This window comes from Monodon monoceros, unplaced genomic scaffold (assembly GCF_005190385.1).
Source record: "Monodon monoceros isolate NGI ecotype Baffin Bay Population unplaced genomic scaffold, NGI_Narwhal_1 Super_Scaffold_20, whole genome shotgun sequence".
Taxonomy (NCBI): domain Eukaryota; kingdom Metazoa; phylum Chordata; class Mammalia; order Artiodactyla; family Monodontidae; genus Monodon; species Monodon monoceros.
Window position 1 is genome coordinate 25,259,225 of NW_021703777.1, and position 14,538 is coordinate 25,273,762.

Consider the following 14,538-nt stretch of genomic DNA (forward strand, 5'->3'; position numbering starts at 1 on the left):
ATACTACCCAAAGCAATCTTCAGATTCAGTGCAATACCTATCAACCTACCAGTGGCATTTTTTGCAGAACTAGAGCAAAAAATTTCACAATTTGTATGGAAACACAAAATACCCCGAATAGCCCAAGCAGTCTTGAGAAAGATAAATGGAGCTGGTGGAATCAGGCTCCCTGACTTCAGACTATACTACAAAGCTACAGTAATGAAGACAGTATGGTACTGACACAAAAACAGAAATATAGATCAATGGAACGGGATAGAAAGCCCAGAGGTAAACCTATGCACATATGGTCACCTTATTTTTGATAAAGGAGGCAAGAATATACAATGGAGAAAAGACAGCCTCTTCAATAAGTGGTGCTGGGAAAACTGGACAACTACATGTAAAAGAATGAAATTAGAACACTCCCTAACACCATACACAAAAATAAATTCAAAATGGATTAAAGGCCTAAATGTAAGGCTAGACACTATCAAACTCTTAGAGGAAAACATAGAGAGAACACTCTGTGACACAAATCACAGCAAGATCCCTTTTGACCCACCTCCTAGAGAAATTAAAATAAAAACAAAAATAACGAAAGGGGACCTAATGAAACTTAAAAGCTTTTGCACAGCAAAGGAAGCCAGAAACAAGACAAAAAGACAACCCTCAGAATGGGAGAAAATATTTGCAAATGAAGCAACTGACAAAGAATTAATCTCCAAAATATAGAATAAGCTCATGCAGCTCAATACCAAAAAAACAAACAACCCAATCCAAAAATGGGCAGAAGACCTAAACAGGCATTTCTGCAAAGAAGATATACAGATTGCCATCAAACACATGAAAGGATGCTCAACGTCAGTAATCACTAGAGAAGTGCAAATAAAAACTACAATGAGGAATTACCTCACACTGGTGAGAATGGCCATCATCAAAAAATCTACAGAGAATAAATGCTGTAGAGGGTGTGGAGAAAAGGGAACCCTCTTGCACTGCTGGTGGGAATGTAAATTGATACAGCCACTATGGAGAACTGTATGGAGGTTCCTTAAAAAACTAAAAATAGAACCACCATTCAACCCAGCAATGCCACTACTGGGCATATACCCTGAGAAAACCATAATTCAAAAAGAGTCATGTACCACAGTGTTCATTGCAGCTCTTTTTACAATAGCCAGGACGTGGAAGCAACCTATGTATCCATCAACAGATGAATGGATAAAGAAGATGTGGGATATATATTACAATGGAATATTGCTTAGCAATAAAAAGAGATGAAATTGAGTTATTTGTAGTGAGGCGGATGGACCTAGAGACTGTCATACAGAGTGAAGTAAGTCAGAAAGAGAAAAACAAATACCGTATGCTAACACATACATATGGAATCTAAAAAAAAAAAAAAAAAAATGGTTCTGAAGAACCTAGACGTAAGACAGGAATAAAGATGCAGATGTAGAGAATGTAGTTGAGGCCACGGAGAGGGTGAAAGGTAAGCTGGGGTGAAGTGAGAGAGTGACATGGACATATATACACTACCAAATGTAAAATAGATAGCTAGCGGGAAGCACAGGGAGATCAGCTGGGTGCTTTGTGACCACCTAGAGGGGTGGGATAGGGAGGGTGGGAGGGAGACCCAAGTGGGAGGAGAAATGGGGATGTATGCATATGTATAGCTGATTCACTTTGTTATACAGCAGAAACTAACACACCATTGTAAAGCAGTTATACTGTAATAAAAGTGTTAAAAAAATAGATTGGCAAGCAACTATTTAGACAGTATCATTTTTCAGCATAAACTTCTCACTCATATAATATGTGGGGTATCCAAAGACACCTTTCTGGTCTTGTAGAAAATGAAATGCTCTTTTTAAGAGGCTTGACACTACTGAAACTAACTTTGTGTAAGGAATGGTATCCAATTCCATTTTTTTGCAGTAACTAAATTCCTAATCTTCCAAAATTAAGATATGTTAAATTACTGGGAATATTTCACAGGTATGGATAACTAATTGATTAACAAAGTTTTAAAGCCTTTTTTGGCCTCTTTCCTGCTGAATAATTCCTGGTCTCTTTCCTGAGTAATAATCGAAATCTCTTGAGATTTTTCCACTTTCCACATGTGCAAACTTAATTTTATTGAGAGCTTACTGTGGGTCCCGTGTGCATGAATCACTTTAATTTTCATTTTCTCTTCACATAAATCCTTTGAGATCTCTGTTGATTATCTCCATGTAGTAAGGGAGGAGCTAGGACTCAAACTCAAGCTTGATTCAAAAGCCTTCCTAAAAAATACTCTGCTTTTTATGTACTGCTTTAGTTTCTTGACATTAATAATGTAGCTCCAGTTTAATTTGACTTTTACAGTGGAATCAATGGATTTATACTGAATACTGAGATATTATAACATCTCTGTGTGCCGCTTCTCACCCCTGGGCTTTTGATGGGCCCAGAGGAGGTAATGGATTCGGAGAGAATATCCAGCCGCTGATGAGGGTGGCGACATGTGCTCAGTATCTTCTCAGCACCCCCTTCATTGAGGAGATCCACCAGCCTACTCTTTAGGGGAACATTTTCTATTTTCAAAGGAAATATGTACACACATATATATATTTTTAAGAAATTTCAAAGCAAATAATGGAGAAAAGTATATAGAAGAAAGGTAAATCTTCCCCAAATTCTACCATCCAGAGATAATCACCCTTACCCATTTAGATCTGTCTCTATATAAGCATAATTTTACATAAGTGGGATCAATTGTACATGCATTCTGATTTTTTTTTTTTACATTAAATGCATTCAGTTTTCTGACAACATGGAGTGTTCAGTGGTTACATAGGAATACCATGAGTGGATGGAGCACAGTTTTGTTTTTGTTTGTAACCAGTGTCCTATTAATGGACATTTAGGTGTTTACCAATCTTTTTTCTAATGTAAATGACTGCTCCTTTAACATGTATCTCAAGCACTTGTCCAAGTGTCTCTTTATAATAAATTCCCTGGGGTACGGTTTCAGAGTCAAAGAGGGTGTAGATGACCCTCCATCAGGGCAGGTGGCTCATTCATCTCTACGTTCTCATCAACCCTTGTGTTAGCCTTTAATGTCAAATTTTCCATTCTAATTGGCAACAAGTAATATCTCATTTAATTTATATTTCCTTGTTTACTAGTAAGTTTCAACAACCTTTCACATGGGTAGTAGTAACCCTAATTTTTCTCCGTTTATGATTGTCTGGCCATGGCTTCTATACTATTAAAGCAAAACGTACACTGTTGAGAGCATACTATAAAGAATGTGGTTAAATAAAAACAAACAAACGAGGAAACAACCCAGTTCTCTGTAGCAATTTCCCTTCAAGTTTGAAGAAACTTGTTTTCTGTTATTCATTGTAATTTAATCCCTTAGAGAAGGGAGGGGGTTATAATCCCAACCTCCAAGAACCGTTTTTGTTAAAAAACCTTTGCTATGAGAATATTTTTATTAGAAGGGAACATTTCATTTTTAAATGCTTTTAATTAATTTTCAAACATTTGCATATCATGTCTCAGAAGTTTCTTGCTCATTTATGATTGTGGTTTAGATATAAAGTAATACAGCAGGAATGAGACTAAAGTTGTAGCTTCAGCTTTCTTTTGATAGGAAATAATTATTATTATTCACAATGCATTCTGATGCTTCGAAAGTTTGCAGCTTCTAGCAGAATTTTGTTAGCTTACTGTCTTGAGCTCTCATTACACACACACAAAATTTTGAAAAGAAACTTTTGTTGAGAGGATAATGGGGGCAGAGGCAGGGAGTGAGAAGCATATTAATGAAGCTGAGACTACATGGGGCTATCGAGTTGGTTAATTGAATCACATTTGTAGTATTTGTTTTTACTTAAGTTGTCTATCTAGAAAATACCACTTGAAGTTAGAGGCTCAGAGTTAATGGTTTACATATCTTCGTCTTTTTTAAAAAAGGATCATCAGGTCCAATTTTGCAAAATCGATACCATCTTAACACAATTAAAAAGGTTCACTTGAACAGTTTCCTCGAAAGCTGCCTGGAACGTTTACTGTTTTTCTTATTAGTGTGGATCTGCAAATATTCTAACTGGAACAGCGCAGAGAGGGATGTGCTATAAAGCAATATGGTGCCCGTGTTCTCAAGCTGTTCCTCACTGGGAGTCACAGCTTTAAGATGTTCTTTCAGGAGCACCTGCTGTCTCCTCTTTTCCATTATTCTGACAGATTGTGGAACCTTCCTCTTAACCTTGGAGTACATTCACCCGCTGCAGGAGATGTTGTGAAAGAACGAGATCAATCTGCCAGACCCGTATTTCACTTAGTGGCCAAAGTCAGAAATGCCACTGGGCATGAGAGGAGTCATGGCTAGTGATCATTTGTTCCTGCATAATTGCCCACTCCTGTCTTTAGCTCTCAAAGAATGGTGTCGTACTTGGAATATCCTTACCGTGTTACTTTTGTGAAGGCTTTAAAAGTTGCCATTGTTGCCACACATGCAATGAGGGAGGCGGCAGCCCATTGTTTTCCCTGCCAGCAGTGGGTGCATGACGGCCTTCATGCTGTATGCATCTTAGCCTTTCATTCAGACGGGCAGAGAGCAAAGACTTTTTTGTGCTTCGCTCTATTGAATTTCATTTACGGTGTGAGTTTTTATATTAAGCATGTAAGAGCTAATGAGTAAAGAGATTGTCAGCTCTAAGGTATACCCTGTAATTTTCAACTCTTTGTATGTCTTCTCTTTGTCTGAATCCATCTCCAGGGGTCCTGGCTTGCCTGGATGGCTATATGAATATAGCCTTGGAGCAGACAGAGGAGTATGTAAATGGACAGCTGAAGAATAAGTACGGGGATGCATTTATCCGAGGAAACAATGGTAACAGCCCTTCACTCTGCAGTTATATCGCATCCAAAATAGGATCACCAGCATGTTTTCTAGATAATTTAAAAGTTCAGTTTTAGTTTTGCTTTGTTTTTAAATTCTTATTACATCTCAGATCTTCAGTGTGGCTAGTTCTTTTTTGGATGCTTCATGGCATTTTGGAACTAGAAATTCTCTTCTTCCCTCCCTTTGCTGATGGTGAATTGAGGGGCCTTGGTACACTGACCCAGAGCTCTGTTCTCGAATACAGTGTGTTATATTCCCCCAACACAGCCTCTCACGCTGGCGGTTGGTGCTCTGAGAATGGCCACTATTTCCCTGCTACCTTTGGTTTGGCAGTTAGCTTGTCTTGTTTCTCTGTTAAGCATTCAGATGCTTTTTTTCTGTGGGAGATTTGTATCCTTTAGTTTGGCAGAAATGACAAAAGAGGAAATATGGTTCTGAAGTTACCCAGCTTTTTTAACAACTTATTACTGAAATGATTATTATGGTTACTTTCAAGTACCTGGTTTAAAAACACATTATCAGTAAAGTCATATTTGAATTTTGGGGTGGGGGCGGGGAAGACATCAAAACTGTGGGAATTATCCCTTGATTCATCCCCACTTTCTGGTCCCATCCCCCAAATGGAGCTCTGTGACTCTTGATTCGGGGTTTTTTATTGATGTGTATTCTTTAGTTCTGGGTAACTTCTTCAGCCCCCATAACACTTGGATCTCTTTGCTGTGAACTAAACATCCTGACTTTCATTGTAGTTATTCTACCTCCTGTCCTTACAATACCATATTGCTTCACATTGTATCTTCATTTTATTTTATTTAAAATTTTTTTATTAAAGTATAGTTGAGTTACAGTGTTGTATTAGTTTCCGGTGTGCAGCAAAGTGATTCAGTCATATATGTGTGCATATATAACTGAATATATATATTCTTTTCAGATTCTTTTCCATTATAGTTTATTGTAAGATACTGAATATAGTTCCCTGTACTATATAGTAGGACCTTGTTGTTTATCTATTTTATATATAGTAGTTTATATCTGCTAATCCCAAACTCCTAATTTATTCCTCCCCCCACTTCCTCTTTGGTAACCATAAGTTGGTTTTCTTTGTCTGTGAGTCTATTTCTGCTTTGTAAATACGTTCATTTGTATCATTTTTTTAGATTCCACCTATAAGCGATATCATATGATATTAGTCTTTGACTTATTTCACTTAGTAGGATAATCTCTAGGTCCATCTGTGTTGCTGCAAATGGCATTGTTTTATTCTTTTTTATGGCTGAGTAATATTCCATTGTATATATGTACCACATCTTTATCCATTCCTCTGTCAGTGGACACCAAGGTTGCTTCTATGTCTTGGCTATTGTAAATAGTGCTGCTGTGAACATTGGGGTCACATCATATCTTTATATATATACCTTTTTAGTCCTTCCAATGTGTAGAATTTCTTTTCCTATTTTCAATATTATTCTTATTTGACTCTTTCCATTGACTAAGAAATGTTAATGATCTCTCCCCATCTCAGTACAGCTGATAACAGCAGTCAGCTAGCTGCAGGTTCTGTGAGAGGTGATAGGATGCATCCTGTCATGTACAGACTGCATCTTGGACTTGGCCAGTTTCCTAGGGATGTTCTTACTGTCATTCTGATGCTTTCCTTTATATAACTTTTTCCATGGGGTAATCGGCTCCATAATTCACATCCTAGGCTCTTAAAGAGGATCCTGGCTTATTTAATTAATCTGTGCTATGTCCTTTGATCAGGATATCTCTTAATGTTCACTTTGCACAAACCTGTCAGAGTCTGAGTAGGTGTGGGGGGTAGGAGGGGAGGTACACCTCTGGTGAAAGCTTGGTCTCTAGTGACCAAGACATTGGATGTGGTCTGATTCTCATGTACTACATATTCAGTATACCCTGAAGAGTTCATGTGGGTGGTCGCGAGAGGACTAGCTGAGCAAAACTTCGGATAAACCAAAGGCTGATACTTTACAGGGAATTCAGAATAAGACAAAATAACAAACTCCTCAGCTCTTCTTTATCCTGATGCAATTAAAAAAGTAAACAGGAAGTTTAGTGATTATATCGAGGAGATGAATGAAAATATTTATTTTTTATTTATTCTTTATTTTGAATCTGGAGTCTGGCCTGGTAGATTTACTAATTTGCTTTAACCACCAATCATAATTGTTATACCTAGAATTATAAAACATTCGAAGATTCCAGAGACTTTCACGTACATTTTATTTTATCCCCTTGGTTGCGATTTGCAAATCCAGTCAGATGTATAGCTAAGATCAGAACACAGTCCTCTAAGACATCAAACCCAGGTCTAGAGTCATAAAATTAGTCTTATAATAGTTCTAGAATTTATTGTGTGGTTTGAACATTCCTTTGAAATATGCAGAGGTGTCAGACTAAAATCTGCTTGCTTTTAAAACTTGCTATTATGATACTTAGAAAAGTTTTTTTCAATTTGTTCATTTTTTCTTTTCAGTGTTGTACATAAGTACACAGAAGAGGAGGATGTGAAGACACCTAGAGTGCCATACTTTTCACACTCGGATATGTTTTTTATTAAGTTTTTTGGTTCTTCTGTCATATAATTTGTCCTATTTTGTCATAGTTGGTGATTTTTCACTGACATGAGTGAGATAAATGTATAAAATTGTGGATTTAATTGTAAAGAGTTCTTTCATATTTAAGTTGCAGTCATTGTCTTTTACCTCTATGTCAGTGAGCAGAAAGCAAAAAGAATTTTCAAAAAAGAGAAAATCTTTTTCTCCCTACATGATTTGTAACTGAAGTCTCAAACAACACCATTTGATTTGCCTGCTTTGCTTGTGGGACTGACTGAAATGATGGACGTGAAGACAATTAAAACATTTGTAGAGACGGCTTCCTCTCTCCTGCTCTGTTCACCGTACAAAATGCTTGAGGGAAAATGTTCCACGAGGCATCCAGTTTCAGTCTCAGGCTGAAAAGGGTCCCTGAGACCAGATGCTCAGCCTCTGTTTCCATTATCTTTATAGGAAATAGAATTGGGCATCTAACCGTGGCACTTCCACAAAAGGAGTGGGAATCCGAATTGAGCTGGGGGAGAGATTCTAAAGGTTCCAACATGCTAGGTGTAGGTGTAAACGTTCCTTTTAAGCCAAGTCTGTGTGCACTCATCTTACATCTCCCCCGGGCAGTTCACGCTGTGGGTGATGGAGTCCGGGCATCCACGCCGTCCTCTCACTTTGTGAACACGGTGGAAAGCGTGGCCTGGAGTTTGTAAACTCATTCAGGTTCCAGTTGCTGTGCTGTGACTGGAAGAATTTCTCTGCGCTCTGGCTTAGGGAGGGGCTCCCGGGAAGCCTTTCTCTCCAGTCCCAGCTGGGTTTGATGTGACCTCATCAGAGCACAAGTGTCCACGTTGCTTGGCACGAGGCAGCCTCTCTGTGTCATGTGGCTCCTGCTGAGAGGGTTTCCCACTCTATTCATGACGTTTCCACAACCCTGCTGTATTCCCTGAACAGTTCATGCTTTCTCTCGGAACAACAAACACATCTGGGCACTGCGGTTGAACGAACACCAGACAATTGTGTGACCATCGTGTTCGCCTTCCTCCTCCTCCCCTCCCCCTTCTAAGCAGCAGTCCTGTTCCAGGAGTGCCGTGTGAGTTTCAACAGTTTCCTGGTTGAAGGATGTGCAGGCAGGATGGGGAAGGAGGGGAGGGAAGGGGCGGTGCTGGGTCTGGAGAGGCATGTGTGGTATTTTGTCTGGTTTTAGCTTAAAGATCACAGAGTAATTGGAAACAATTATTTTTTAATTAATAACTTAGGAAAGGTGAACAGAAACATTTCACAAGGTATTACTGCACACCAAAAATAAAACTATGCTTCAATAATTTATCACTCCTTGACAGAGGCTTGAAAAGGGTCCAGTCTGTAAGTACAAATCACCAATTTGCTCTTTTTATAAATGACTTCTTCTAAGGGGAAAGTGGATGTCCCTCCAAGTGCAGCATACATGTTCTCATTTGTTTTGTAGAACATGGGGCTGCCAGGTTACTGCATCCCTTCATTTACTCACATCAGCCTCTTCTAAAAGCAGTTCCATTGTTTTCTCCCACCAATCTGTAGCATCCTGTTTTTACTAACTTTTTCCCTGACCTCCCTTTCGGTATGTGTCTTCATTTTCCCCTTGCTGTCTCTCTGTTCTAATATCTGTATGGTGGAGTAGTGGTCTCAACCATGGAACTACTTTTAATCATGATCAACTTTGGGAAATGCTACCATTTTTATGGTAATAAAGGACTGTATTATTCACTTGTACTGATGCAAGTTGTCCCCTGTGTATACCTTCACATAGTAGAACCGTGAAACAAAGTATAAAAGCTAAAATTACTTTTTTTCTTAACTGGAGTCTCCTAGAGGTCAGTGAATGATTTCCAGTTGCATTGTAGCAAAGGCATTTGTTCTGGGTTGAAGAATTTTTCACTTGAGTAAATACATTTTTCCCTGTCTCTCTGCCCCCAAACTCTGGCCACCAGGCTCTGTCTCTTGGGCTGTGACAAAACAGTGTTTAGTGAGAAACAGAAAATTGTGCTTTTTTTTTTTTTTTTTTTTTTTTTTTTTTAGACTATCTGACTTCATGTTCTGTTTTGGTCTTCTGAGCTGTTCCTTGGTTAATCTTCCAACAAGTCGAATTGATTCTTACTTCAAAACTGTTTATCCCAAAACAGAGCTGTTGACAAGTACAAATACAGATGGCAGACATGTGCTGTGATTTCCACATTCACATCTCAGCATTCAGGAAAGGAATGCTATTGAGAGATGGTTTACATCTTCAGCTTTTTCATCCAGGGCGATGTGGAGTGCATGCTGGGAGTGCTTCATTGCGTGACAAATAGTCAGTGTTTAAGGGGTTTCCGTAAGGTCTGAGAACTCAGCGGCGATGACTTGCGTGTATGGTTTATCACCTGGGAGGCTATAATAATCTACTTTATAAGAATAAAAGTGACCTCTGGGGGGAAACATTGTCTTCGATAATCACACTGACTTACAAGTGACCTTAGTACAGCATTCAAGGCCGAAGGGCCAGTCTGTCCTCTTACCATGGGCTGACACTGACCTTTGTCCTCATAGAAAATGATCCTCAAAGTGTTGGCTAGCTCTTCTATTCAGAGGCAAATCCTGGCCCATTCTGTGGCCAGGACTAGTGTCCACAGCCAAACTGCATTAACCATCCTTTTTCTCTCCACGAAAAGAAATTGTTGGTGAAAGGAAAACAAACTACAGTTTTTATCTCCCTTGACCTTGTTTCTGGAGGGCCTGCACTCAACAGCATGGCTCTGACTACCTTTACTAAGATTGCCCCCATCGTTGTTGAGCTAAACTCCACCTAAGAGTTCGGCTTGACTTCTGGGATCTGAATATCCAGCAGCTACTTTTATTCCAGTTTGTACCAGTACACAGCAGACGTGCGGCACTCACGCATGTCTCCGTTGTTGACCGACCAGCTTTGACTCACCAGTTGGAGTCCAGTTAGCCAAAGTGGGGGTGAGACCACAGAAGTGGGTGGGCAAGAGTGGCACATGCCAAGTGGCGGGACAGTGGATGTGACCCTGATACTTGCTCTGCGCCTCTCAGCCTGCTTCCCTGGTTTCGGAGATGGGGGAGGGGGCCAGGCAGTGGGATTTGAGGAAGTGGTAGCAGAAATCAGTGTCACATTTAGGGAATGATAACAGTAGGCAGGCACTGTGCTAGGTCCTGTGGGGAGAGTAAAGTAAATGTGACCCTGTTCACGTTCTCCATACGAAGTGTGCAGGTTTAGGTGTTTGTGGTAGAAAGTGGTGCCATCCTTTTTTTTTTTTTTAAATTGAGACAAATTTTGAGAATTCCTTTAAAACTCTACACACTTTAGGTGGATTTGATAATCTCAACTGTATGTTCATATCTTGCAATTCAAGATAACCTCAGGACTAGATAATTTTGAAATCTGATTGTCTCCATCTGTTTATCCCATTTCCTCACAGGCCCATATGGTTCAAACTCCCATCTTTATACACTTTTTTTTTTTTCCATCTAGCAAAAGCCAGATTTTTGGTTTCGATTCATCTGTCTTATTGAAAGATTATCTCTTCTTAGTAGTAATTCGGGAGTTATAGCAAATAGAAGGTGGACATATTCTAGGACCTTCATAAAATCATAAAACACTGGAGCAGTTGAGATAGAACATTTTGTAAACAAGATAGGTCTTGTTTACAAAATGTTCAAATCCATATGGACTCCATTTCTTCCAAGTTTCATAATGGAATGGATGCTGGTGAGTTTAGCAAAATATTCTACCAGTAATTTGGATTAAAGGCGAGGCCAGTTTGTGAAAAGTTTACATAAAATAATTTTAGAGAAACTGTTTTACTACCATCATGTGCAGCGTTCCAAATTACTATTCAGTGTTTACATCAAATAGAAGTCCTACTGAGCTTGTAATAAAGAAAAAATTAAAAATTTGTAATCGGCACGTTGAGTGGATGTTGCTAGGGTACCAGACTTCTTTTTTTTTCCAGGTGGTGTGTCAGTCATAAACAACACCCAAATCTCAGTGGTTTGAAACAAATGATTTTCACTCATGCTGTACATCCACGGGGGCCTGTAGTTAGGACTCTGCTCATGTGGTCACCTGGGGACCGAGGCAGAGGGAGGCAGCACCTTATGTTTCTAGCATCTCAGCGTGACTCAAGGCTTGGTGCCCTGGCAGAAGAGCGCAAAGCATCATGCCCTGGCTCTTAAATGCTTCTGCTTAGAAGTGACACCAGTCACTCCCACTCCCATCCTATTAGCCAAAGGAGGTTACATGGCCGTGGTTTACCTTAAGTTTTCAGTAAAGTATAATCTTTTCATGGACCTAGACGGAGAAGAAACCAGAAATATCGGTGAACAATGTTCATATTTATTACAGTATGTGTATTAGGGTTCTCCAGAGAAACGGAACCAATGGGGGGGTGTGTATATCTGTCTATCCATCCATCCATGGGGGGTAGGGAGGGGACATTTATTTTAAAGGACTGGCTCACACAGTTGTGGAGGCTTGGTATTTCAGAATTTACAGGGTAGGCTGGAGACCTGGGGAGGAATTGCAGTTCGAGTCCAAAGGCAGTCTGGCAGAATTTCTTCTGGGGAGGTCAGGTTTTTTTCTATTAAGGTCTTCAACTGATTAGATGAAGTCTGGCCACATTATGGAGGGTAATTTTGCATTACTCAGAGTCTGCTGATTTAAATGTTAACCTCATCTAAAAAATACCCTCACAAAAACATCTAGAATATTTGACCAAAAACTTCAGTACCATGGCCTAGCCAAGTTGACTCATAAAATTAGCCATCCCAGAATGTTAACTACATCCTTTGCATTATAAATTTTTCTTACAGACTGCAAAAAGTCTCAGATTTTTATTGCCTTGAAAAAAATCCTTTTTTCGTTGACAGGGGTTGAGGGACTTGTGTTCCTAGTGCCTTAACTACTTCTTCACTAGATTCCAGAGGAAAATAGTGATCGTTCCTTCCATAGTTTCTGAAGCTGGGTGTGGATAGGTTGGTTTGGTTTTGTTGCAGGATAATTTAAAAGTTCCCTATATTTCTGGATTTAAAAGAAAACGCAAAAGGTAAGAAAATCCTTTCCATGGAGCAGGTAAACATGATCCCAAGCCAGACACATATGTTTTCTGTCCACATATTGTGGAGAGCCATGGAGCCTTTCATGTACATCACAGCCATACCCTGTGTCAGCTGTGTCTCAGAGGCACAGGGTATATTACATCTAAAACTGAACCTCATCACTTTTCAAACATTAGGTTGGTATGGCTCTCACTTTCAGTATATTTGAAACCCATTTTAAGTATCTTTATCCTGAGAAAGCGAATGTGCTTCCTATTTGTCCTGTTGGTAGGACCTGACCTTTGAGCTGAGCAAGCCTGCCTCACACCCTCTTCCCAGTCTCTCTGGCATGAGCACAGATGCAGAGATTTCTGGGATGATTTCCCCACCTTGGGAGTGCGGTAGAAGATCCCCACGGGATCACACCTCCGCCCTGACCTCAGGAACCGACTGGGCAAGTCCTCACAATCTCCCTCTGTGGTCACTGAACAAGGCAGTTGCCTTTCCCAGACGCTGAAGCCTGAAGCAAAGAAGATCCGAGACTTGCCTGGGTCACTTGGGGAGTGGCTGCGACTAGAATAACAGTTCCCACTGATATTTGATCAGGCTCTTTTTTTTTTTACATCTTTATTGGGGTATAATTGCTTTACAATGGTGTGTTAGTTTCTGCTGTATAACAAAGTGAGTCAGTTATACATATACATATGTTCCCATATCTCTTCCCTCTTGTGTCTCTCTCCCTCCCACCCTCCCTATCCCACCCCTCTAGGAGATCACAAAGCACCGAGCTGATCTCCCTGTGCTATGCGGCTGCTTCCCACTAGCTAGCTATTTTACGTTTTGTAGTGTATATATGTCCATGCCACTCTCTCACTTTGTCCCAGCTTACCCTTCCCCCTTCCCATATCCTCAAGTCCATGCTCTAGTAGGTTTGTGTCTTTATTCCCATCTTACCCCTAGGTTCTTCATGACCTTTTTTTTTTCTTGTTAGATTCCATATATATGTATTAGCATACAGTATTTGTTTTTCTCTTTCTGACTTACTTGACTCTGTAGGACAGACTCAAGTCCATCTACCTCACTACAAATATCTCAATTTCATTTCTTTTTATGGCTGAGTAATATTCCACTGTAAGTGTCCATCATCGGATGAATGGATAAAGAAGATGTGATCAGGCTCTTAAGTGCTGAGTTCCATCGACTCCTCTGTTGATTGTACGTTTAATCAATAAATCAATGTTCTCTTTACTCATCGTCCCAGTAGTCACAATAAGAAGGCCCCAAGGTGTGTGCGGTCCTCTGCATTCAAAGATGATGTTGCTGACAGTGATTTGTTGGCGCTCCGCTTGGGTGTGACAGGAAAGATCAATAGGCAGCCAACAGCCCTTTACACCCCGGCCGAGGTACAAGCTGCCCTGGGGCTGTGTCTGCAGGTGCTGCGTCTTGAGTTTTTTGACATGACTGTCTTTTAGAATTTGTTCCCCCCGCCCGCCCCCGGAGTCTCCTGAATCCTAATTTCTACATGCCAGGCTGTTTCCCAGCAGACCTTTGCTGCATCTTCATGTTAGAAGCTGCATTGTCGGACCCAGTAAGTACGTGAGAGAGATGGAGACGGACTGTGTGCAATGGGATCTCCTTTTCCTCCCCGACCCAGCTCTGGCTGCATCCATTGTCCTTGGTCACAGGTACATGCGCTCAGATGTCAAGTAAAGACTGAAACAGTTTGGTGCCCTTTCTAGAGTGAGATTTGCCGTGCTGCCTGACCACCCTCCTCTGCACCCTGTCACACCCACAGTGTGAGCTCAGGGGTCCCTCGCCCCCCACCCCTTGAAGCAAGACCCAACCCATGAAACCGCCACACCCAACACATGGGGCTCAGAATCCAACCGGGTCGTGTTGTGTTTCCTGTTAGATACATTTTACTTGACAAGTTTACTGATGACTCCTCTTTTGCTATTCTCCTTACCATCTTTCACTTTATTATATAACTAAAAAAAAAAAAAAAAAAAACACTTTTCACTGAAG

The 14,538-nt window shown here is 40.3% G+C and overlaps 1 protein-coding gene across 1 annotated transcript; it reads left to right on the forward strand.

Annotated features, from left to right (window-relative positions):
• Positions 1–4,719: 4,719 nt before the first annotated feature.
• LSM6 (LSM6 homolog, U6 small nuclear RNA and mRNA degradation associated) lies at positions 4,720–7,814 on the forward strand. The gene is made up of 2 exons (XM_029234686.1): positions 4,720–4,864; positions 7,371–7,814. Exons 1-2 carry the CDS (start codon positions 4,720–4,722, stop codon positions 7,403–7,405), a joined length of 180 nt encoding a protein of 59 aa, XP_029090519.1. The 3' UTR covers positions 7,406–7,814.
• The last annotated feature ends 6,724 nt before the right edge of the window (positions 7,815–14,538 follow it).

Bases quoted from the DNA above. Each gene is read 5' to 3' on its own strand.
- LSM6 (XM_029234686.1), top strand. From the start codon at position 4,720: ATGTCTTCTCTTTGTCTGAATCCATCTCCAGGGGTCCTGGCTTGCCTG. The intron at 4,865-7,370 runs GTAACAGCCCTT...TTTTCTTTTCAG, and splicing joins ATTTATCCGAGGAAACAATG to TGTTGTACATAAGTACACAG.